Genomic DNA, 25,350 nt, shown 5'->3' with positions numbered 1-25,350 from the left:
AGTGGTTTTAAGGAGGTTGGGGATCCGATGTGTTAGAAAGTGTTGTGAGGCCTTTCAAGTTTGGTTTCTTAGCCATTTCTCACAAGGTCACAGATAAAGTAAAGTGATTAAAATATAAAATCAATATTGAGCAGATACTTCTTTCAATGCTTTTAGACTTTTCCAGGATTAAAAGAGAACATAATTACAAGCATTATTTGCCATGGGGTCCAACAATATTGCAACATTCAGCATGCTAATCAAAACTTGATTACCACCAGTTCCTTGTCCAGTCCATCATTTGTACCAGAAGTCAGCATATTTATGTCTTGCTTTTGCTTAACATGAGATTTATGATACATAATCCAGCTAAACAACCCCTAAGCTGATATATATGGTATCAGAACTAAAGAAAATCTAGTGATCGAATCTTTAATATTACCGACACCTAATGATCAACTAATTTTAAATTTTTAATCATTAAGTCCGCGTAAAGCTAATAGCATAATCAACCACAGATCCACAGTGGTATTTAGCATAAGCTTGGCTCATCTATTTGTGTGTGAAATACAGTAAGTTCCTTAGTTTGGCATTATTTAACATTACATGCATTCAAGCTCTTGCATTATTTAAGACTTTGATAACAATAAAAGTAATATCTATACCTGACAGAGCCGCTATCAATGTGAAGGATGATAGTCTAAAGAAACAATGAAGAATTTAATAAACTTATTACCAAAGAATCTTATCTGTCAATGAAAAAGCCTGAGGCATAACCCCATGGGAGCTGTAGGAGGACACTTGTTGGATATAATTTCGGAGAAAGTGTCAACAAGCTGCCCTGCAAGAGATGATGGATCTTCGACAAGTGTATCAACAAAGACCTTTACAACCCTAAGTTGCTCAGGAGTAGCTCTTAGGCCATACCAAGTCAGAAACTTCTGCCGGAAGCTCTTCTCAATGTGCCCCTCGCACTCCAACCATCTGATTACCTTCACATAGTACCCAAAATCCTTATCATTATCTTCTGTACATTTCTCATTTCTTCTTCCTGCACTCCTTTTCTTAACTGAGCCACCATCCTCTCGGTTCTCTTCCTCTCCAGAACCTTTATCAAGATCCTTGCTTAGTGCAGGTCTGCTGCTTCTTGCCACCCCGTCTTTAAAGTTTTCCAACTTGCATGGAGTATCGGGTAAGCCAGCATCTGAACTATGTGCAGACTGTGGCAACTCCGTGTCACTTTGTACAAGTGTGTTTGTTCCATTTCTCGGGCTTGTCACCTCAGTGTTCTGCCGTTCTGGTGAGTGCCTGTCCTCAAGATTCACGAAATCTGGCCTTGAGTTAATTTTTGCCATTGTGTGTTCCTCATTTTGCACAGACACTGGTACTGCCTGAGGTCCTCTCTGATCCATTGCATTACAGTCTAGGCCCCCAGTAAATGATATCTTTGAGTTGTTATTATCCGCAGCAGGAACATACACATACCTTTCTTTTGCATTCTCATTCATGCAGGATTTAACATTATGATTACTTTCATCTTCAACTGATGAAGGATTAGAAAGGCTGCTGCCATTTGTTGTTGGACTAAGACTTCTTTCTTCTTCTATGCCCTTGGAATTTGGGACAACATCACTGCATGTTTGCATCTGAACTTCAATTGTTCTTAACTTCTTGTTGTCATCAAAGAAAACCACCTTAAAAATATAAGGCGTGGCCGGAGATAGACCTGATAATGAAAACCTGGCATTTGGTTCAAACAGTGTACAGGTTGGTTCTGCTTGATAGTCCAGTTCGTCTACCTTGCGATGCCACATAGTATAGCCAGACATCTTTCCAACAGGTGGATCTTCATAGCTGATAATCACATTAACTGATGAGGTGCTGATATCTTCAAATCTGATATCTGGAGCTACCGGGTGGGATTCTACAAACATATAATAACTGTTAACAGCTGAAATTATACTGATTCGTTTAGAATTGGCAGCATAACCTGAATTAGCATATACATAACACCATGGAAACATGTAACAACTCAAGAGGACTGGACAACCATTCGTACAAACGCAGTCTTTTTCCTACTACATAATAAATATCTATAACTGATAAAATAATGGAATCCTATTTCTTGGTGCAGAAGATATTAGAAAAAATTATAGTTACCTTGAACTGCCAGATCAGATGACACTTCAAAACCTGTGCCAGAAAGAATCAGGTCCAGTGTCTCAATAGCTGAGGAGCAAAGTCTTTGAATTTCTGGGCCTGAAGAGAGTCTATTGACAATACCCCTGGCCTGCTTCACAGGTACACCAGAAAAGGGGCCGACATCTGCTTCCAGTTTCTTTATTGCTTCGTCCACAATCTCATAAAGCTTCTGGTAGTGTTTCGTACCTGTAAGAAGCTTGTGGCTTAAGGAAATACGGTGACACAAAATGTCAACCCGCCTGGTGTCTCTTGCTCTTATCATCTGTTTTCTCCAACATCTACAAATACACCAAAAACAGTTTTGCTTAGCTTACTGCATCAAAAATACCACATTATAATGAAATTAAAGACACCATCGAATTATGACTACAAAGAACACCATTTCTTTTCCCTTTCAATATTTTTGCTTAACAGTAAATTATGTTCCTATCGTTTCTACTATCATTAGAGTAACTGCAGCAAAAACAGAGAAACAATATGCTTGCAAACATCAATATCAAAAACTTTTTAACCCACATGAACTGCAAATTTAACAAGATTATGTGCTAGTAAACATGTCAAAAAGCCAAGAAATCAAAATTGGGAAGTTCCAGAACCATAGTTGGAAAGAATTTTCATGTTATTATATATAATATAATTCTCCACACAAGAGTAACATACTGTTCGATATGAAAATAAATATTTGAAGGAATAGCAGAACTTGGAACTTACTCGATCAAATCATTCACTTTCCCACACGATAAACAATAAAAATTTCCATCAAGTCCAACGTCCTTCTCTTTCTTGAGTATACCAGATTTTTCATGCTTCAAAGCACATTCAAGATGACTTGACATACCACATGATTTACCTGGAAATGGATGCTCTGAACTACAGGTTAGCCACAAGCTCGGATCTTTGTTATCATCATACTGATAACAGACACAGCATGAACACCGTCTGCAGAATGCATCTCCTCGACTTATTTTAGCTCTGCAAGCTATATTTTTGCACAATACAGTGTCACCTAAATCATCATTACTGGCAATGATTGACACCTTGTTTTCTGCAACTGGTTTACTATCTGGATGATCAGTTTTCTTCTGTCGTTTAGCACTTCTTTGACCAGTTGTTGCTGAAGGTTCAGGTCCAATGTGATTTATGGAGCCGTGATTATGAGAATTCTTTTCAGAGACCACTTTCAGGAGGTTCTCTATAATCTTCAATTTTGTCAGGCCAGTGTATTTCCTTTCTTTACCAATTTCCGCACATAGGATTTCTAAAATTTCATGGCGGCTCCACGAGTGGAGCAACTCTGCAGCACCATCTTCCCATGTTGACAATTCATATACAAGCTCCCTCTTTTGTGCTAGGCTTAAGTTACTGGATTTGGATTGGTCGAGCAAAGATCCTGAAATTTAAGGGAATAAAAGACATTTCTATAATTTGATTTTAAACAAGTCTAGCATATTAGAGACAGGAATCCTCCGAGAAATTACCATAACTTAATATAGAATTTATAGCAAAAAAGACACACAAACGGGAGATTATCTCTGTATTACATTAATTATCTAATAATTAAATTGATTAAATATTCTTTCAGTCTTTGCTGATCTGCGTATCGTTCTGAGTCACAAGCCCTGAGAGAAAACCTATCATAGAAAATAAAACTGTAACTAAAAATCTAGAATGACAGTTAATTAACAACCATGAATCCCAGTAGAGTTCTGTTCTAGATCTCCTGAGTTCACGAAGTGGTAGGAGGAAGGCCTAAGTATATCATAAACTTTATATGTTAACAAGTTTCTTATCTCCACTACATCATATTAGCAGTATGCAGGTCTTGAATTTGGATCGGTTATAAATGTGGAAGCGCTTTTGTTTTCTGCATGTCACCGCAGAAACCACGATCACAAAGTATACATGCAACCGTTATAGATACTTGAAGCATTTGACCAAAATGATAAAGACACCCAACAATACCAATAGGACAGAGTCAAGTATAATGCAGCAGCAATCTGGAAAAGTAGGTCAGCTGTTATAGATCAAAATAATTTACGCACACACATTTATAAAAAAATTGTACAAGTAGATGTTGCGATTGGCTCACTTTAGTCACTTCTTGACAAAGAGGGGGATGAATAATTGCATTAGGTAAGAGCTTCATTAAAAGTCAACAATACTATTAGGCACACATAAAAACACATAAACAAGACATTACCATTCAATTAAAAATGCTTAATGACACACAACTAGCACCTTTAAAGATCACATATGCATTAATATATAGAGACATAAGATAAGATATAGCTGATCATGCAACTCAGGCTCAGAAATAATTGAGATGTAAATTAAACAACCAAACAAAGGTGCCATCTAATTTACTCCTATCAATTAACAAAATGCAGTTTAATATAAAACCAAGCAAGCACAAAAGAGGCCTAACAGATCCATCAAAAAAACATCATGAGCTTCAAGTTAGCTTCAAAATCACGGAATGAGCATGGCGAAAACATCGATACAGAAAAGAAAAGGGAAAGACAGACTTACCCTTAGAAGCAGGATCCATGGATAATATTATTACCAAACTAAAAACTTCAGCGGTCTCTCTCTACATTACCAAGAACAAGACACAGTTACATTCGACATCGGATATATTTATTCGATATTATTACAAATGGGAACAGGGAAAACATATAGAAGATGTGCAAGAAAAGAGTTACATACATATGTACCTGTGATGGGGAATCTACGAAATCTTGAGGGGTTCTAAATCAACCGAATGGGAGACTCGGGCATCTTTTTAGTCTAGCTTTCTATCTCTCTTTTGAGAGAGAGAGAGAGAGAGAGAGAGAGAGAGAGAGGGGATAAAAGAAAAGAGAGGAAGAGAGGGAGACCATGGTGATATATGAGAGGGGCAAAAGCGGTTGCATGTCATCTTTCTTTGTTTTTTACTCCTGCTTGCATACATACATACATTATACATACATTTTTTGTGTGTAGACATCGCCCACACTTGCATACATTTCTTTTCTTTTGTTGTTTGTGTTCTCCACCGCCCATTTTTTCTGCGCCATAATTGTTAAGTGAACGCTATGAAGCTCGTGCATCTAGATAATTTAAATAATTCTACGGGAGACTCCTAAAAAATATTAGCTACGTCAGGGGTGATTAAAAAACATACTTATACTTATTATTTTTAAAATTTTCTTTTTCTTAATTAAAGTTTATAGTTTATATTTTTATTCAAAAAATAAATTTAAAAATAATGTGCGGAATTATGTTTTTTTACTCATCTTAAGTTACGTGTAAAAAGTCAAAGTGACAAGTAATTACGGAATTATGTTTTAATTTTTCATAGTTTGATTTTTAATTTAATTTTTGATTCAAAATCTAGTAATTTAAAGTCTTTTTATTACAATGAATTTTAGTTTCACTGAAATTACCTAATTATCTAACTTGGGTTCAGTTAGGACACCGTTATCCATTCATACATCTAACATAATCACCTTATCTAAAATATTATGTCCATATCATCTTTATGCTTATCAAATTTCAAATGGAGCCGGAGATGGTTACTCAATTATTTTAAATCACGTCACTTATTGGTTGTCGATCACCAATTATGCCGCCTCATACAAATAAGCCACTTTTTCATCGCAGCAAACATATTCCTTCACGGTAATTTAATGTCGATAGCAGTGAGGAAAAAGTGGTGATTAAAATAATTTATCACTAGTTTCGAATATCTTCAGAGTTAAATCTTTTGTTCTTTTTAGTGAAACCGGAATTAAAAAGAAATAATGTCTCATTCAGTCGCCTGTAACCAATTAGGCAATTATTATACAACTTTATGGACGTGAACGAGTCGTGATGTATAATTACGGTTTAGCTAGTGTGTGCCCATGAGCACATGCTAAGTGCGGAAATTTTTGTATTTGGGGATTTTGATTGGTGTGGTTGGTGTATTTGCAGGGGGTCCACCATTATCATGACTCATGAGATAGGAGCCAACCAAAATAATCCAAGCACACAATAATTTTCCGCGCTTAGCATGTGCCCATGGGCACACCATAGAAAAATCGATACTCCCTCCGTCCCAATCATTTATATACAAATGGTTGGGACACGGAGACCAAGAAATTGGATAAGAAATGAGTAAAGTTAGATGAAAAGTGGGTACAGTGGTGGGACCCATTTATATTTAATACTCCCTCCGTCCCTTTTTACATGTCCCTTTTGAAAAAAAAAATTGTCCCAAATTACTTGTCCACTTCTCTTTTCAAAGCAACTTTTTGTATGTTTTTTCAAAATATAACAACTTCCAATGTTTGACTAGCATATATATATACACAACTCTATCTAATTCATTACATTTATTAGGGATATGTATGAAAACAAGATATACACCTAACATTTTCTTAAGATGCGTTATTTTTTCAAAAGGGACAAGTAAAAAGGGACGGAGGGAGTAATAGATTTGAGATAGTGGAGGAAAGTAGTGGGTGTAATAGTGTTTATATTATTATAGAATAGAGATAGTGGAGGAAAGTAGTTGGTGTAATGATATTTTATATTATAAAAGTTTACTAGTTTTGGAATGTATACAATTGATGGGACGTCCCAAAAAGGAAACTGTATACAATTCACTGGGACGGAGGGAGTATAATTATACTCCCTCTGTCCCATTTTAACTGATGTTTGACTTTTTAACACGTATATTGAGGTGTAAAAAAACAATATCTACACTTAATAAAAAATTTCAATTCTTATATCAAATAAAAGTTTAGACTCTAAACTTTTATTTGATATAAATTTTATAAAAAATAATCATGTTTAGATGTAATTTTTTTAACATCTTAAAATACGTGTAAAAAAGTCAAAAGCAGTTAAAATGAGACGGAGGGAGTACAACTTTCGGACGTGCATTCCCGGTGTAGATCCCTGGAAGTATATTGGTACTACCACCTCTTAATAACACTTTATGGACTCCTCGGGAAAGTTTAGGCCTCGGGGGAAAAAGGAATAGCACTCTGCGGAGTGATGATATATGGCACGCCGCACCGCACAATAACAGTCTTTTCGTCCCAATTTATCTCTATTATTTAATTTTTTATGATCAATTTGACCAAATTTTGACTGAGACATGTATAAAATAATTAAAGAAAATTATGAAAAATATATTATTAGAATTTATATTTATTCTACTCTAAAATGTATTTTTTCAATTTTCAAATTCATGTATAAATCAAATAAGATAGATAAATTGAGACGGAGGAGTGATATGCAGGATTATAAATAGCAGTACTTCCTTTATCAAAAAGAAGAAAGAAAATAAGCAGTACTCCCTGTCAATAGACACCTTGATTTTTAACATGGAATTTAAAATATATTAATCGTATATTTGTATAATTTATTTTAATTTTTTCTTATGAAATGAAAGTTTTTATTTATAAAATAAAATGGTAAATGCAACTTTCGTATGGCCAAAATCAATTAAATCATTTAATCTTGGATTCTATTTTTTCCCTTTAGAATGATAGCAAAGCGGTCCGCACTCCTGACCATAGGATTTGTTAAATTATTGTAATTATCATGTCGCTTTGATATATTGTTGTTGCAAATCTTGCTTAAAAATAGGTTAAAAATTGTTAGATAAATTGAAAAGTGTTTAAAGTTGTTTTTAGAAAAAGCAAACCCTCTTGTATTTTTGGGAAAATTACTTTTCAATTTTTACGAGAGACTATCATGAAATTCATTATCATACTTTATCTAAAAAAAAAAAAATATCTTATTGATAGAAGATATACGATAATTTTTTTACCAAAATTTTTTAAGAACACAATAATTTTGAGAGTATATTGCACTTTGTAATCCTATATTTTGACTGATTAGCAAATCAAACACCACACTTTGAAACGTGATAGTTTGTAATCTTAAATTTCATTTGGCTTTCGGTTTATAACCCTGGCCCACACATCCGTTAAAAGCCGTTAATTTTAATTGTTTGAGAGGTGATAGTGTGTATATTATTTTCAAACAGCTAATTTACCCTTGTGACCCCTCAAAGTTTATGTATTATATTTTCAAATTATTTTTGAACACACACAACGATGTAAAAAATTTAAAATAATTTTTAGAATATGTATTTAGATTTAGAATATGAATTTTTGTAAGTTAAATCAATGTCACTTAATATTAATCAAGGCAGTGAAAAATGAAATTCATATCTACTCAATTTCGTTATGGAAAAATAGTATTGGAAATCGGAGAGTACTCGGAATGAGAATTCGAAAAACTATTCAAATACCAATTTTTGTGTTCGTATTTTAAATTCATTTCAATTAAACTTTAGTAACAAATATTTAAATTTGAAATTTAAGATAATAGTTCTTTTTGGTTATATTATACAGGAAAATGTTATATACAAATAATAATTTATTACTAAACAAATAATATTATTGATGACAAATTAGTAATAATTGAGTTCGAGTATATATTACTTGATAATATTTGACAATATAATAAAAATAATTTTAATATTTTATCTACATATGATTTTCTTAATCGTTATCCATATTATTCATATTTTACATAAAAGTCAAAATTTGTGTTTAACTTTGAGTATTCAACGTCAAATCTGATTTTGACCAATTTAATAATTATTATAAAATCGTTTTTTTGATCTGATCATTCGGAACTTAAATCGAGTAAGGAGTAAAATGAGTACTCGTTGCATACTCGATTGAGCTAACTGATTTTATATCAGATAAGCAATTCATATGTGATGAGTGTTAACTTTTTTTTTTTTTTACACAGAGATGAGTGTTACTTTTTTGTTTGTGATGGTTACAAAATTTTTGAATTGCATATTTTCCGAACTTCATTTCCATCCAGATATAGATTTACTTAACAAAATATTAAGTATATGATCAAATACGGACACACTCACTTCTCTTTTAATTTTGCTATATTTTAGTTTAAATTATACTCTCTCTGTTTCATTTAATTTTATATGTTTCTTTTTCACTGCTCGACACGCACTTCAATGCTCTCATAAAACATAATTCTATAACTCATTTTTAAAATTTTCTTTTTCTGAATAAAAATATAACATTCAAACTTTTATACAAAAAAGAAAAATCTTAAAAATAAGTTATAGAATTATACTTTACGAGAGCATTAAAGTCCGTGGCTCCGTGCTGCGTCCTCGTCCCCAATGTATACAACTCATGGGGACGGAGGGAGTATGTTCTTCTAACATACATTAAAATATGAGTCCACTTTTTTAACATGCGAAGATAGACTGTTAGCGTAAAAAATAATTAGACGATTTGATTCTAGATATTTGATATACATAGAGGATGCCAAGGGAGAGTGCGGTTCCATAAACCCCCTCGTCTATCTCCATGCCGCAGTAAACGGTTTCATCCGTGTGGGCTTTTGATATTGGATTAACATAGCGTTTCCAAATTGTGCATTCTGATCGATGATCTTAATCCACCATCAGGATTTGAATACCGATTTACTTTGCCTGTCAGTTATCTATCTCCCCCAACAATTTAGCATGTCTCCCTACAAGGCTCCTTCAAATTTGTAACCACCCTGAACATGATCTTTGCAAAAATAACCACCTAAATTTTCACTTCACAAAACTAACCACCCTAATTATTTCACCCCTCGGGCGAACACAACTACAGCCAAAAAATTTCCAACGCCCCACCAAGAGGCGGACACATAAAGGCAGTATAATTGTGTTCGCCACATCCAGAGGCGAACACATATTTCCACATATTTCACTTCACTTCCCTTAGAATTTGAAATTTGTTCCTTTTGCATGCTACACCTGTATATGCTGTAACCATATCTTGTTCATTGCTGTAAATGATGCTCAGTGTTTAAGTATGACTCAACACGCCCAAAATGCGAGAAATTTATATGATTTCTGTGATTTTCTTGGCGGGGTTTTTGGTTTTTAAAGGGGAGGCTACTTTTGTTAACAGCGATAAGAAAGCATTGCTCAATTTTTTGAGTAATGTGATAGTTTTTTATTTTTTTTTAAATCAAAAACTGCGTTTATTTGATTTATAAAAAAATCAAAAAAAAATAAAAAAAATGTGATTTTTTATTCATAAAAAATCAGAAAAATTATAAATTAAATGTGTTGTTTCGTAAATATTGAATTGAGTATTAATTGTAAATTAAATTTTTATTGTAAGAATAGCGGAGAAGAAATTATGAATTTATATGGATCGAAAAAATAGTAAAATTATTCATATATTATAAAGTAAGGCATCTAATATTAATTAATATGTGATTTTTTCGGTAATATGTATATTTTTTGAGTAAAAATATTCATATGAATATTTTTACTCAAAAAATATTCATATTAATTCATGTTATGAATTAATAATATTAAAATAGTAAAAATATTAATATTCATTGTAATATGAATATTTTTACTCAAAATAATATACTCAAAATATTTACTCAAAATAAAATGAGTAAAAATATTTACTCAAATATTCATATTGCATGAATTAATTCATGAATTAATATGAGTTAATATTAATATTATTTAATATTACAAAAAATATTTTTTGTAAATGAGTAAAAATGAGTAAAAATATTTACTCAAATTAATATTAATTAATTTTGAATAATATACTCAAAATATTCATTAAAATATTTTTTTGTAACGACCGTAATTTTTACAAGTACGTATATTCATTCTTCTTTATTAACTTAACAATTCGCGCAACATTTATTATCCATATATATAAGAGAATATTAGAAGTCTTGTTTATCATTTAATAAACTACAGCGAGATTTAAGTAATGAGATAATTACGGATAAATGCGATTTAGAAGCTGGTAAATATAATAGCTATAAGATTAGTTTTAAGCATATTAATAAAAGAAATAATAAATATACAAATATCGTGAAGATTGATAAGCCAAGGGGATGGCTAGTAAATTCTCTCAAATATTTGGATTAGTATGTAAATAAAATAAATTAATATATTTGTCCTTACAAGCAATTCTTCCATAGTTTTTCTATAAATAGGTTAATAACGGATTATATTAGCATAAGTAAGGAAATTGAGAAGAAGAAATTGGGGAAAGAGGGAGAAAGGTGAAGGAGACTAAATTAGCAAGAAGAAGTCATGAATCAGCAGGTAAAGGTAAGAAAATTCATACTCAAACCTTCACTCTTTCATTTATTAGTGAAACCCTTATAAAACTATGTATCACATAGTTATGAAATACACATAGAGGACCCACCTAAAATTAGGGCCCCATATTGTGCTAACCCCTTAAAATTGATTAGCTTTTATGGTTCAATAATACACAGGCTACACATATGACATATACATGCTGTAATTTTTCCCCAAATTTATATTCAATTAGGGTTAGGGTGCTTAGTTTGAATTGGGGGTTTTTCAACATTCGGTGGATTATGTGTATAATTGAATTGGGGATTATGGTTAGGAGGTGAATAGGGAGGTTTCAGAGGAGTTAATTGGCCGGAATGGGGGCCGGAGAACCGCCATGGCGTGCTCGCCGACGGTGGCTCCGGGTAGCTTCGGATGGTTGCGAACCGAAGGAAAAAAAAAAAAACGAGGTGAAAGGCAGGGGAGATTGTGGTGCGGGTATGAGGTTGTACGAGGGGATATGCGTGTGTGAGGGAGAGTGAGATGTGGGTCGGAGCCCCGCAAAGAGGGTAGCGTGGATGAGAGAGAGATAAGAACGGGTGAAGGGGGGGTTGTGCGGTGGTGAAACCGCCGGAGAGATTCCGGCCGGCGGTGGGTCATGGAGGAGAAGGTAGAGATGAGGAAGATGAAGGAGGGGCAGTTTGGTAATTTGCTTGTAAATGGGTTCTGATAATCAGTTTGCTGGGCGAGAATTTGTTGTTGAATCGTAAAGTAAATTACATATTTGGATTCCTTGTGAAAAATTACATGGAATGGACACTTAAATCAAGTGATTTGAATGAAAAATGAGGGAGTTATGGATGGTCAAAGTTAGCCATGAATGTTGACTTCGGGGAGAGAGAAAACTAGGTGGGTGTGTTGGAGAAGATGATGATGTGGCAGTTTTTGATTGGCTAGAATATTAAAGACTAGTATTTAATTAATTTGAGGGAGTAAATGATGGAATTAGTAGAAGTGTAAAATATGAAAGTTTAAGTAAATAATATTTCGGATTTAATGGTTAATTCAAATTTTGAATTCGAGAAACATCAAATAAAGTTATATTTTGGGTGACTTAATAAATAATTAATGATGTTGATGGATATGGTTGATAATTGATTAAGGGGCAGTTCAGAAGAAGTGAGACTTTGAAAAATTGATATAATAATAAGAATGGAACATTTTAGAGGTATATGTGTGAATTATTGTCGCGAATTAATAGATTATAAGTAGGGATTTATAATACTAGATCATTCATGTGGATTACTTATATTAAAAAAAAGATATAATTATTCAACTAAAGTCTATTATTCGAGGATTTAAAGGATAATCGGTGAAAAAGAGCGATAATAGGAAAACAATCTAAATATTCTCAAGATGGATAATTATGAATTATGAATTTATATTAGTTTATTCGAGACTATTATTTAAAAATGAAGATTGCTAAATTCGTTATTTCGTGTGGTATAGAATATTTATTATCGAGAAGGCGAGCTCAATTATCCAAACTGAGACAAGAGTTTTTTTTTAATTTACCAAAGGAAGCCAGGCAAGTTCACTTAATTCCTTCTCTTGATGTGCCAAAGGTGTGCTATTAACTTATCAAATGTGATTATGCCTGATAATTGATTCTGTGCTTGAAATCCGATGCTTTATTATATTCGAATATTTTGAGAAGATCGTGAAGAGACAGACACCAGAAGATTTGACATTTGTTCAGATTATTATTAAAACAACCTTTCTTCATTACCCAAGTCCACCCATTGTTCGGGGTTGGCTCATTATTTTGAGAAGTCAGAAATACTATTAATTTTCAAATGTTTAACCTGTCATACTTTTTGAAATGGTTATTCATTTTTAAAATCTTTGCTTCGTTACCAAATTCATATTCAATATTTGATTTCAACCTTGCTCGCAACTAAGAATTGTAGTTCATATCTTTGAGTTATTATTTCAATATGAGTATAACTCAATTGAATTTTCTCTAAATCCTGATTATTCGCCAATATTACTATTTTGACTGTCGAGACTCCTATCTTTTGATTCGTTCTTTCTTATGAAGTTTGATGATCCTGATGTTCTCTTTAGATAACTGATTATTCTTACTATACACCTTAAAGTGGATAAATTGCTTGATTATTGATTTCCTCTTCTATTTTCTTATTCTCGTTCAATCTATTAAACTTCTATTCTTTTCTTCGAACAATGATTGATCGATTTTATACAAGGATCATTAACCAAGTTCGGTTCTATGTAATTGTTCTTGGGATGTTGTGATCGGATTACCTGTTTCCGTAATCCGAGAGGTATTAAATTCTGAATTGTGAGGATGCATTTGTTCGCATTCTTGTGAAAAAAAAGGAAGATTTATTCAATATGAAGTGAGCCAATTTGTACTCGGGGGATGAATTTCATAAACTGGTCAACACGAATGATTTGCATTCGTGGAAGTGGTGAAAAATGTAAATTCTCTATGTGGGGTAAATTTGAGGGTTGAAAATGATAACCCTTATGCTAGCAAAGTGTGGAATTTGTGGGTGGCGCCATTCGACAGTCGCGATCAGGCTGCGAGGGCGACACAGGGTGGTACTCGCTCAATGGCGGTGATCGAGCCTTGTGTGGGACCACTGGGATGGAGACCAGTAATTGATATTTTATTCTTTCTTGAACTTTGTATGTGTGTTTGATTGCAACACTTTCTTTAAATCTGCTAAATTGACCTGTGTAAATCCTTTTATGAATTATCTTGTGATGATTTATGTGTCATAGTGGACTTGCTGAGCATTCAATTGCTCATACTTGCAATTCTCTATTTTCTTTAAACAGTAAAGACATAATAATGCGCAATTGAGAAGAACAATCGGAAGCGTACAATAGCACGAACAAGAACAAGGCATGAGGCGGTCGCAAGACGAAGGGAGCGAAGACTTGTTCCCGTGACGAGGATAAGTGTAGTATCGACCCTGGACTTGTGGGGCAAGATATGTATTGTAAAACAGGTATGCCGAAGTGGTGTGACGGTCTAGATCCGAGGGATACGGATCTGGGGGCGTTACATTTTTTATTAAAATATTTTGAGTAAATATTCATTTTTTGAGTGAATATTCATTGTAATGTAATATGAATATTTTTACTCAAAAAATATTCATATTACCGAAAGATCACATATTAATTAATATTAGATGCCTTACATTATAATATATGAATAATTTTACTATTTTTTCGATCCATATAAATTCATAATTTCTTCTCCGCTATTCTTACAATAAAAATTTAATTTACAATTAATATTCAATTCAATATTTACGAAACAACACATTTAATTTATAGTTTTTCTGATTTTTTATAAATAAAATAATCACATTTCTTTAGTTTTGTTTGATTTTTTTATAAATCAAATAAATGCAGTTTTTAATTTTAAAAAAATAAAAAATTATCACATTACTCAAAAAATTGAGCAATGCTTTCTTATCGCTGTTAACAAAAGTAGCCTCTCCTTTAAAAACCAAAAACCCCGCCAAGAAAATCACAGAAACCATATAAATTTCTCGTATTTTGGGCGTGTTGAGTCATACTTAAACACTGAGCATAATTTACAGCAATGAACAAGATATGGTTGCAGCATATGTAGGTGTAGCATGCAAAAGGAAGAAATTTCAAATTCTGAGAGAAGTAAAGTGAAATATGTGGAAATATGTGTTCGCCTCTGCATGTGGCGAACACAGTTATACTGTCCTTACGTGTTCGTCTCTTGGTGGGGCGTTGGAAATTTTTTGGCTGCTATTGTGTTCACCCGAGGGGTGAAACAATTAGGGTGGTTAGTTTTGTGAAGTGAAAATTTAGGTGGTTATTTTTACAATCTAGCAGTGTACGTGATTTGAATATGCCAAATCTCTGGATAATTTTCTTTTGTCTTTCTTCTTTAAGCAACTCTTGTAATCGGTTTTCATCACAAGGATTCCTTCTCTATGATTCGTCTAATATAAACACAAACATTGTATCTACATTAACCGGTGCGTATTAATGGATCATGTTGGTGCGTCGAAGAATTTGGTAAGATTTAGTGCGTATTAATGGATCATCACGGATGTTGGTTCGTCAAAGGATTTGGTAAGATGGATCATCACGGATGTTGGTTCGTCGAAGGATTTGATAAAGTTTAGTGCGTAATAATGGATCATCACGGATGTTGGTTCGTCGAAGGATTTGATAACGTTTAGTGCAAATAGTGGCAGTTTTTATCCAGTTTGATATCTCCGTTTCAGATCATTGTCACCGTTTCAGATAGGGTTAAAAATGGGGCGGGTTCGGGGCGGGGACTTCATTTCCCAACCCCGCCCCACATAATTTTTTCCTGCCCCATCCCCGCCCCATTCCCCGCGGGGATTTATTTTTAATCCCCATCCCCGCCCCACCGAGGACTTAATATAATTTCGCCCCGCCCCGCCCCGCTTCTATAATATTACACTTTAAATAATTACTTTAAAACTAAGTAATTTTTTCTTCAGAATTTAATAATAATATACAAGACATGTATATTCAAAGCAAAAAACTAACTATAATAGAATTCAAAGAGACATGTTATACATTGTAAAATTATAGTTTTGTGTATTAAAAATAATAATATTAAATATAACAAATATATTATATTAAATCTAATAAATATATTATATTAAATATAATTATTTATTTATATTAAATATATGCGGGGCGGGGCGGGGAATCCCCACGGGGATTCAACAAATACCATACTTGCCCCATATTTTGGCGGGGCAGAAAATCATTCCCCGTCACTGCCCCATTCCCCATATTAGCGGGGCGGATCTGCCCCATTCGGGGCGGGTTAGGGCGGGTTCCCCGTTTTCCCCACCCCATTTTTAACCCTAGTTTCAGATCATGGTCACCCATCATTGACAAACGAGAACTGTTTAGGTAAGTCCCATGTGAAGAAGACCATGGGCTAAGGTATATTAATATTATATCACACACTATATAATTTGAAAAAAGAGCCTAAATAACACAATTTTGGAGTTTAATGCCCTGAATAACAGATTTTGTAAAAATGGCCCCAAATGACCAGTAAAGACGCTGGTAAAGTAGCGTTTTGTATTTGAAGGAAACGCTAAACGCATTAGCGTTTACAATTGTTGGGCCAAGCCCAATAGCGTTTGTTTCTTTTTTTTTTTTTTTAAATAATTAATAAAATCAACATGAGTGGTCACTAGTATATGCTTCAAAGTTCAAATCGTCATCCTAGTCTACAGACTCTTATCGCATAATGTTTTTAAATAATTTTCCTAACTCCTAATAAAATAATAATTGTAAAGTAAATTAACAGTCGTTAATATTTTAGGGATCATATTTGGATTTTAAAATAATTAATTTATACTTTAAATTAAATTGGCCGACGGTTAGGGTTTAGGATTGAGGGTGTAGGGCCGGTAGGCCCTACTCCCTCGAGCCTAAACCCTAATTAAGCGAGGCTGAAGGTTCGGCCCTTCAGCCGAGACGCCGGCGGAATAAATAAATTTACAACCGTTAACATTTAGGGTTTAGGTTTGGGTTGCAGAATGATTAATTCGTACTTTATATTATATTGGCCGACGGTTAGGGTTTTAGATTGAGGGTGTAGGGCCGGTAGGCCCTACTCCCTCGAGCCTAAACCCTAATTAATGCGAGGGTGCAGGGCCGAAGGCCCTAAAGCCGAGAAATCGGCGGAATAAATAAATTTACAACCGTTAACATTTAGGGTTTAGGTTTGGGTTGCAGAATGATTAATTCGTACTGTATATTATATTGGCCGGCCCTACACCCTCAATCCTAAACCCTAATTAAGCGAGGCTGAAGAGCCGAAGGCCCTGAAGCCGAGACGTCGGCGGAATAAATAAATTTACAACCGTTAACATTTAGGGTTTAGGTTTGGGTTGCAGAATGATTATTTCGTACTGTATATTAAATTAGCCGACGGTTAGGGTTTAGGATTGAGGGTGTAGGGTCGGTAGGCCCTACTCCCTCGAGCCTAAACTCTAATTAATGCGAGGGTGCAGGGCCGAAGGCCCTAAAGCCGAGAAATCGGCGGAATAAATTAATTTACAATAGTTAACATTTAGGGTTTAGGTTTGGGTTGTAGAATGATTAATTCATGCTTTAAATTAAATTGGCTGACGGTAAAGTTTAGGATCAAGGGTTGAGGGCTCCTAAATATTGATAATTAACTCTAAACAGAACTTTAAAAAACGTTTAATAAAGTGGCGTTTTAACATCTTTATATTATAAAACGCGAGGTGATATGACGTTTATGTTGATTGAATAAGAGTAAACGCTAATCTAGTTGGCGTTGTGGATGAAATTAAATATTAAAAAAATGAAAACGCCAAACGCTATGGCGTCTCTCTTTTTCATTAGATTTGTTATACCCCTGTGTCACACACTGTTCAAAAGCAACGGCCCAAGCCCAGCACACTTGACAACGATGTAGCGTTTTCGTGTTTTTAATAAAAACGCTACACGAGCAGCGTCTCTATTGGTTAGCGAGGGTCATCTTTCGGGTATTTTGATATTTGGGGCATTTCCACCCCAAATTTGGTTATTTGGGGCCCAAACCCATATTATTTATTGTGCACTAAGCCGGAGGTCTTTATGGAAACAGTCTCTCTACTTTAAGGGTGGGGGCAAAATGCGTATATCTTACCCTGCTCTAAGCGGGATATACTGAAGATGTTTGGTTTGGTTTACTGAGGATGCCATCTTGTCATCTTAGTCAAAAATTATCTTATTCCATAATTTTCATCATCCCATATTTTCTTGCACGAAATATTTACTACTAACATTTACACGAAAAACGACCTTCAAACATAAATCATAGATATTGCAATTCACCGGAAAAAGCTAGTACACAGGTGTACTATTTACATCTACTGCCTACTGGTCGTAGTTGAAGGAGGTTTAGGTTAAATTTGAAAAGAAGGTTAGACAGACAAGGCGGAAGGGTAGCTAAAACAGGATCAAAAGCACGTGCTTGAGAGGTTATTATTATGTTACTCGGTTTTTAATTAAATTTTTTTTGCAAATTTTAATTTAAATAGTTCAGCGAAAACAATCTATTTTTTTTTTATATTTAGAAGACCAGAAATACTTATTCCTTGAATTTTATTTAGGGATATGTGATTTCAAATTACTCGAATTTAGAAATGAGTAAAGTTGTGGGTCCAGGACTACACTACTTAAGCGGATGCAGTAAAGCCCATTTTCCGGCAAGCCCAAGAAGCGTGATAAAACTAAAAGTTCAAGGCCGCCGGATCCGATTAAACGCAGCAATGACGACGCCGGAGCCTTCTTCCAAGTCCATCACTCACGTCGTCTTCGACATGGATGGCCTCTTACTTGGTACTCCTCTCTTTTTACTTCCTTTTTATTTTTTATAAATCTTCAAATCTTGGTAAAATGTTAATATTAATTGTATTATTTCATTTTGTGATAAATTAAAGTTAGGATTTTTTTCCTTGGTTACACATTAGTTTGTTGATACATATTTATTAGGTGTTGTGTTGTGTTGGAAATGTACAATCAGTGGCGGAACCGGAATCTCGAAAGATTTGACTGAATTATTTAGTGGAATTATTTTTTGCTGTGTATAACTTGTTGATGTTTGTTTAGAGTTTGATGATTGATGCATTGTTGTAGATACGGAGAAATTCTATACGGAAGTCCAGGAAATGATACTAGCTAGGTACAATAAGACTTTCGACTGGTCTCTTAAAGCCAAAATGATGGGGATGAAAGCAATTGAAGCTGCTAAGGTGTTTGTTAACGAAACAGGGATAAGTGATTCTCTTAGTGCTGAGGACTTTCTTGTCGAGCGGGAAGAAACGTTGCAGAAATTGTTCCCAACGACTGATCTCATGCCAGGTAGTATAATGTTGAATAGTGTTACTTGTTTATGATTTACATTTATTTTTTTGCATTTACAATTTATATATTTTGTATCATCCTTTTTAAGGATATTCCCGGTTTTCATGTCAATTTGTTCTTTTTATTAATTTTAAGATAGATCTTAATCTCCCTTCTACTTGTTTCAACAAGTAAAAAGATAGACTCTTGTATAAGGCTTTCATGTCATGAGACATGACATTATCATACCTCTTAGACTACAAAGTTATATTTTTGTTAATATATAATGATGAAATATTGAAATCCCAAAATGCGAGGATTCCTTGTGTAATACTAGGCGTGAGTTTAGATGTTCTTCGAATTCTGGGGTTCAGCCTATAATTAACTTACACCAGAGAATTAAGCATGATACTTAAGTTTTTATACCGAATGATCTGAACTCAAGACTTCAAAGCATCAAGCATGTGAGCAGAAAATTCTTGATTGACCCCTACCCTATAATATAACGTCACATCAAATTAAGTCATACCTCACTTGTAAACTAATGCTGCTAAAACATGTGCAGTTAAACTAGGTACAGACGGAGGTATTAGTCATTTATGAAGGGTATTTTATTGGAAAACCACAATTCAATAACAATACAATTGGAAACTATGCAAAATTTGCCCTTTATTAAGGTAATGAGGTGTGAAAGGAAACTAAGTATATTGCCAAAAAGAATAAATAAAGGATCCTAAATGGAGATACTTCTGGAAGTTCCTTCTTTGATACTAAATTTCTTGTATCCATAAGTTAGACGCCCTCACCTCCTCGCTGTAAGTGGGCAATAAAATCACAAGTCACATGTACTGTGTACGCAAACAAACTTTGATTGTTTAGTTAATGGTTGCAAACCCTAGGGAAGATCAGGCTCTGGAAATTGGAAAGAAGTGGATAGATTCCTTCCCTGAAGGCGAGCATATAATTTCATAATGATAAAACTATTACAATTGATCATATATGTATATAATTATCAACAGTGCATCACTAAAACAGTTTGTGACCATCCACTGTCTCGGTCATCTTGCTAAAATTCTATCCCTCGTCTCACGTGTCATTATTTTAAAGTAAATAAAAGATTTACATTCCTGAAGTAGGAGAATATCTACCTCTTCTTTATCACTGGTCCAATTCATTAAACAAGTGATTAAGATCTGTAATGACTTTGTGAGCAAATTCTTCGAGGGCTGGAATATGTAAGCAATATCCTTAATATGCACTTTTGTACCATTAGTCACATGTATGCAAGTTATTATCATATACGGACAACTACTACAGTTTCATTACAAAATGATAATGTGCACTGAGGACGTCATATTAGTTGCAGAATAAATAGTAACTACAAGCTGTGTAACCTAACTATTAGGAACTTTTGTCATGATTTTTAAACAACATGACAACTTAACTTATATTTCTTTCTAACAACATTACAACTTAAAGAATAACAAACATACCCAAGGAGATAAGATGTATAAAGACCATATGCCAACTCTAAGGAGTAGGAGGTCGTTTCCACGAAGACCATCAAAATACTAAAGACTGCAGTTGGAGAAAATATTGTGCAATCTCGTACTTTTACCTCTTTCTCGTGTTCAACTTTAATTAGTTTTCTATATCTGCATCAAGCTAAGGGAGTTATATTTTGATATATAGTATACCAAATACAGATCACGGTATATATTTTTTTCCCCTTGACTGAAAACCCACAAAAAGTAATCAAACTTAATGTCAGTGTTGTGGAAGAAAAGAATTGAAGACAATATACTCTCAGAAACCATTTTATAATTTTATTAAATAAGACTTGTGACTTGCATACGGTGTAAAACACATTATGTGGCATGAAAAAGTAATGTACATTCACTTGTGTCTTTACTTTAGGTAAAGTAATATGTGATTCAGTAAAACTAAAATCAAATTTGTAGAGATGTGATTGGCCAACGGCTCAACCTACCTCCAGCTGTTGGATCGTGGCAACAAGGACATTTTTTTAACCTTTAATATGAAAATATTATGACATTACGTACAATATTAGTTAAATTCTTTATAATCCATGTATACTTCAGTAATGACCTAAATGTTTCTGCTAAGAGATTACAAGATTTAGTGTGAGCATTTTCTTAAAAAAACTACTTGTTAGTAAATCGAACCGTGGGTGGGGGGGGGGGGGGGGGGGGGGGGGGGGGTGAGGAGACTTGTTCCAACTAGTATTACTTGCTATATGAAAACATTAAAACTGTATGAATTTGTATGATCGTTTGTATTGCAAGCCTGTTGACTCATTTTTAGGTCAATATCATTTCAATATCTTTAAATTTGATATTTATATGACTGATAGTATGTGGTAGACTGGTAGCTTTATAGATTAGTACCGATTCTCTTGTTACCAAAAACTTTATTATAACTTTAATATAAGATATTGTTTTTAATATAATATTTTGAATTGTTAGGGGCTGATCGTTTGATCAGGCATCTACATGCAAACAAAGTACCGATATGTGTGGCAACAGGGTATGTATGAGCATTACATTCTTTATATTTCTCAACCTATGTTGTTTTTTTGGAAATAATCATTAGAGTGATTTAGGAACAGTTCTAAAAATGTATGAGCATTACTCACCTAATATTTTTCTTACAGATCTAAGAAATATCACTATGAATTAAAAACACAAAGACACCAGGAACTGTTCTCCTTGATGCATCACATTGTCAATGGTGATGATCCAGAAGTTAAACAAGGCAAACCAGCACCAGATATCTTCCTTGCTGCTGCCAGAAGATTTGAGGTAAATATTTTTCACACTTTAAATAGTTCTTTAGGTTATCAATGATAGCCAAATTAATATGATTATGTTACATATGTTGACTGCCATTGTACAGTTGAACCTCGATTAAGTAATAATCGATAATCTAATAGTGTAATTTTTTTTTTCCTTGCGCCAACATACAACATAATGTGGATAATGTATTTTACTTTCGATAAAGTAATAAACTTGATAAATTATTATTTGTCCTTGATTGTAACGTCATTACTTTAAAGAGGTTTAACTGTAATGAAATATGCGAATAAACAGGGCGGACCAGTTGATCCCAAGAAAGTTCTTGTTTTCGAGGATGCGCCTTCTGGAGTCCTTGCAGCCAAGAATGCTGGGATGTAAGTGTACATTTTGAATAGTGATATAATTCTTATTCTTAGTAGATTTCCTTTCTTTCAGTGTCCTTTGTTTTCCACCATAAATCAGTATTCCCAACTCTACATACTACTCCCTCCGTCCCCTTTTACATGTCCTTTTTGAAAAAATTACGCATCTTAAGAAAAAATTAGTTGAGTATTTGGTTTCTTTGTCTACCCCTAATAAATGCATCGAGTTAAATTGATTTATGTGTTTGTATTCAAACATGGAAACTTGTATTCAAAGGGTATTCTTTGGGAAAACATTCAAAAAATTGCTTTAAAAAGAGAAACGAGACAAGTATTTTGGGACAATTTTTTTTCTCAAAAAGGACATGTAAAAGGGGATGGAGGGAGTATCTGTTTTATGTGCTATAAATACACCCTATTGTGTCAATGGCATCATTTTTAGCTTTAATTGCGTTTTATTTACTGGAAAGTTACCCCTATTGGATTTAGGCCTTAATAGTTAATAGTTAAACTCTTATGTTGTGGAATTTATTGCAGTATGCTGATTATAATTTTTTTTTAAGTCTTGTATGTAAATTAGAAAGTTTGTTATTGAAAACCCATGGGGTCTTTTTATCTATTAATTAAAGTTCCTAAATATTAGGTATTGTGCCGGTTGCAAGCCTGAAAGCTTACTGCATTTTAATGCAGTTAAAAAATTAAATAAATAATCAGAGGGGTTCTGCATGAATCAGGGATTTGCTTAACGCATATGAATTTGGATATATGTAATCGTGTCTACACATTTTTAAATTGTTAGGAACTATGTATGATGCATCAATCTATTCCTGGCACTAATATTTTGGTAACACAAATGTTTGCAGGTCTGTGGTTATGGTTCCAGATCCAAGGCTAGACAGCTCTTATCTTGACACTGCAGACAAAATTTTGAAGTCTTTATTAGAATTTCAACCAGCCGACTGGGGTCTTCCACCATTTGTAGATGAAACAGCTTAAGTACCATGAGGGATTAGTTGGAATCACTGTTGGAACTTGAAGAGATTGGCATGCATCAGAAAGCCTTTGAGGCAAGTATGAGGCTATATTGTGAGAATCCATTCACATTTAATTTGTGAAAACTAAACATGTTGAAGCTTGGTTGATATAAACATTTTAATTGTTACCAAATACAGGCATTTAGCCTTTATGCATTCAGAGTGTTTTTTGTTTCCTTTAAATAGCTTGTTCGTTACCTATTTCGGCTTTAAACTTTGTTAAATATTTCAATGGTTCATATATATCTACATCAGCTCATGTTTCTTTCCAAATATCAGAATCTCATATGGTTTATTTTATCAGTTCTGCCCGAAAAGTTTATAAACATAGTTTGCAAGGTCTGTTCTTTCAAGTGCAAGTAATGCCAAATATGGCATGGCCAAAATGAATGGCAGATCTCTTTTGAAATAATTTAAGGGATGCATAAAGTTTCAATATTGGTTCAGGTGATTGTACAAGGAAATTGCCCAGAGTTCATTTCTATTGTAGAAGAGTAAAGAGAAATTCAGTACATATCACAAAAGTCTTCATAAATTCACCAAAGCAGGCATATCATGTCTTTATCACACATCCATGCCAAGAGAGATTCATGTTATGATTGGTTGAAGATTCATATGGCTACTAATCTGCAGATCAAGTAGAAAGCTTTTTAATGTTCTTGAGTCAAGCCCCTGCAACTACTTTTCCCTTTCTTGAATTTGTCTTAGCGGGCAGTATCCGAATTCTCTTGGCTACCCTAACGAAATCGCTTTACCACACAAAAACAAACACAAATTTGTATTTCAGTCATTACTTACAGAACTTGTTAACAACAAATTTAATGAAGAAGAGAAGAGCAAGACTTACTTCCAGTTAAGATCACCAACAAGCAGGAGATCATTCTCCATGTCTTCGTAAGCAATGAGATGACCTGGTATGGCATTAGAGAGATGAAGATCGTGAGCATGAGCAGCAGCATTACTATTGTACGTATCCTCATCCACCACGAACATCTGACGAAGAGCCTTGGCAAGGCTCTGGTAGCTCGCATGCTTGTGAAGGCTGATGCGTTGGCAGATGGAACGCCCTTCCAGCACCACGGTCACAGCAGGAGGGGGGATCATCGCGGACGCAGAATTAAGTACCATCACATCATCTTTATTATCAACCAAACCTAGACCTCCTCCTCCTCCTCTACTTGCTGATCTATGATAATTATTCGCTGGAGGCACGGATAATAATGACATCATCAGCGGAGGATTTGCTGCTGCACCAGCCATATTCTCTACACCATTGAACATCTTTCTCTTCAAAAACTCTCGATCATCTCCTCTCTCACACTCACTATAACTATTACTACTATTGCTCTTCATCTGGCCTTAATTTAAGAAACTTTTCGAGTTTCTGTATCACAATCCTTGATCTCTCTTAAATAGCCTCCACATTCACATCTCATTCATTAATAAACAAAACAGTGACGACGAGCTAATTAGTATATATGGATTCGCGACCAATTTTTAATAATTTACGATGTAAAGACCGAGAGAGAGACCACAAATGTCGGAGAGGGTGAGGAAATGTGTCTGGAACCGCCCAGCTCTTGAGGCATTCAACTCCACTCTTTCTCATCAAAAAGTTGGCGTTTCATTGAAAACAGAGCAATGAGTAATGGACATTGAAAATTGAAGGATTAAACAATAGTCCAGTGCACTCAAACCCTAACCTCAGTCTTCTCAGCATGTCATGCAGCTGCTGTTGCGTTCGTGTGTAAATATTTAAAAACAGGGGAGAGTGGATGATTTGTGATCCCGAGTTGAGCAGACAGTCGTGAATTAGGGAAAGGAATGGAGCTTACTTGCAACCATGAAATGCTACTAGTGGACAACTAGCTTGTTGCACAGACCAGGGGATGTTT

At 34.2% G+C, this 25,350-nt stretch overlaps 3 protein-coding genes across 4 annotated transcripts; 1 reads left to right on the top strand and 2 right to left on the bottom strand.

Moving 5' to 3' along the window:
- Positions 1–571: 571 nt before the first annotated feature.
- Positions 572–5,095, bottom strand: LOC108219097 (VIN3-like protein 2). 2 transcript variants are annotated; one of them, XM_017392372.2, is made up of 5 exons: positions 4,888–5,095; positions 4,711–4,771; positions 2,893–3,571; positions 2,140–2,459; positions 572–1,903 (listed from the first exon to the last, which is right to left on the bottom strand). In XM_017392372.2, exons 2-5 carry the CDS (start codon positions 4,727–4,729, stop codon positions 732–734), a joined length of 2,190 nt encoding a protein of 729 aa, XP_017247861.1. In that variant the 5' UTR covers positions 4,730–4,771; positions 4,888–5,095; the 3' UTR covers positions 572–731. The 2 variants fall into 2 exon arrangements, with proteins under 2 accessions (XP_017247861.1, XP_017247860.1); XM_017392371.2 differs by having other exon boundaries at positions 4,896–5,078.
- Positions 5,096–11,311: 6,216 nt separating this feature from the next.
- LOC108219411 ((DL)-glycerol-3-phosphatase 2) lies at positions 11,312–23,638 on the top strand. The gene is made up of 7 exons (XM_017392850.2): positions 11,312–11,344; positions 18,511–18,739; positions 19,037–19,261; positions 21,730–21,790; positions 21,918–22,065; positions 22,354–22,433; positions 23,285–23,638. The coding sequence occupies exons 1-7, from the start codon at positions 11,327–11,329 to the stop codon at positions 23,415–23,417; spliced, it is 894 nt and encodes a 297-aa protein (XP_017248339.1). The 5' UTR covers positions 11,312–11,326; the 3' UTR covers positions 23,418–23,638.
- Positions 23,639–23,980: 342 nt separating this feature from the next.
- LOC108218752 (auxin-responsive protein IAA33) lies at positions 23,981–24,909 on the bottom strand. Its single transcript, XM_017391843.2, has 2 exons — positions 24,303–24,909; positions 23,981–24,204 (listed from the first exon to the last, which is right to left on the bottom strand). Exons 1-2 carry the CDS (start codon positions 24,806–24,808, stop codon positions 24,120–24,122), a joined length of 591 nt encoding a protein of 196 aa, XP_017247332.1. The 5' UTR covers positions 24,809–24,909; the 3' UTR covers positions 23,981–24,119.
- Positions 24,910–25,350: the final 441 nt, after the last annotated feature.

This window comes from Daucus carota, chromosome 4, assembly GCF_001625215.2.
Source record: "Daucus carota subsp. sativus chromosome 4, DH1 v3.0, whole genome shotgun sequence".
Classification (NCBI taxonomy): Eukaryota; Viridiplantae; Streptophyta; class Magnoliopsida; order Apiales; family Apiaceae; genus Daucus; species Daucus carota.
The sequence above is the reverse complement of the archived record's forward strand: the minus strand, read 5'-3'. Positions and strand labels throughout refer to the sequence as shown.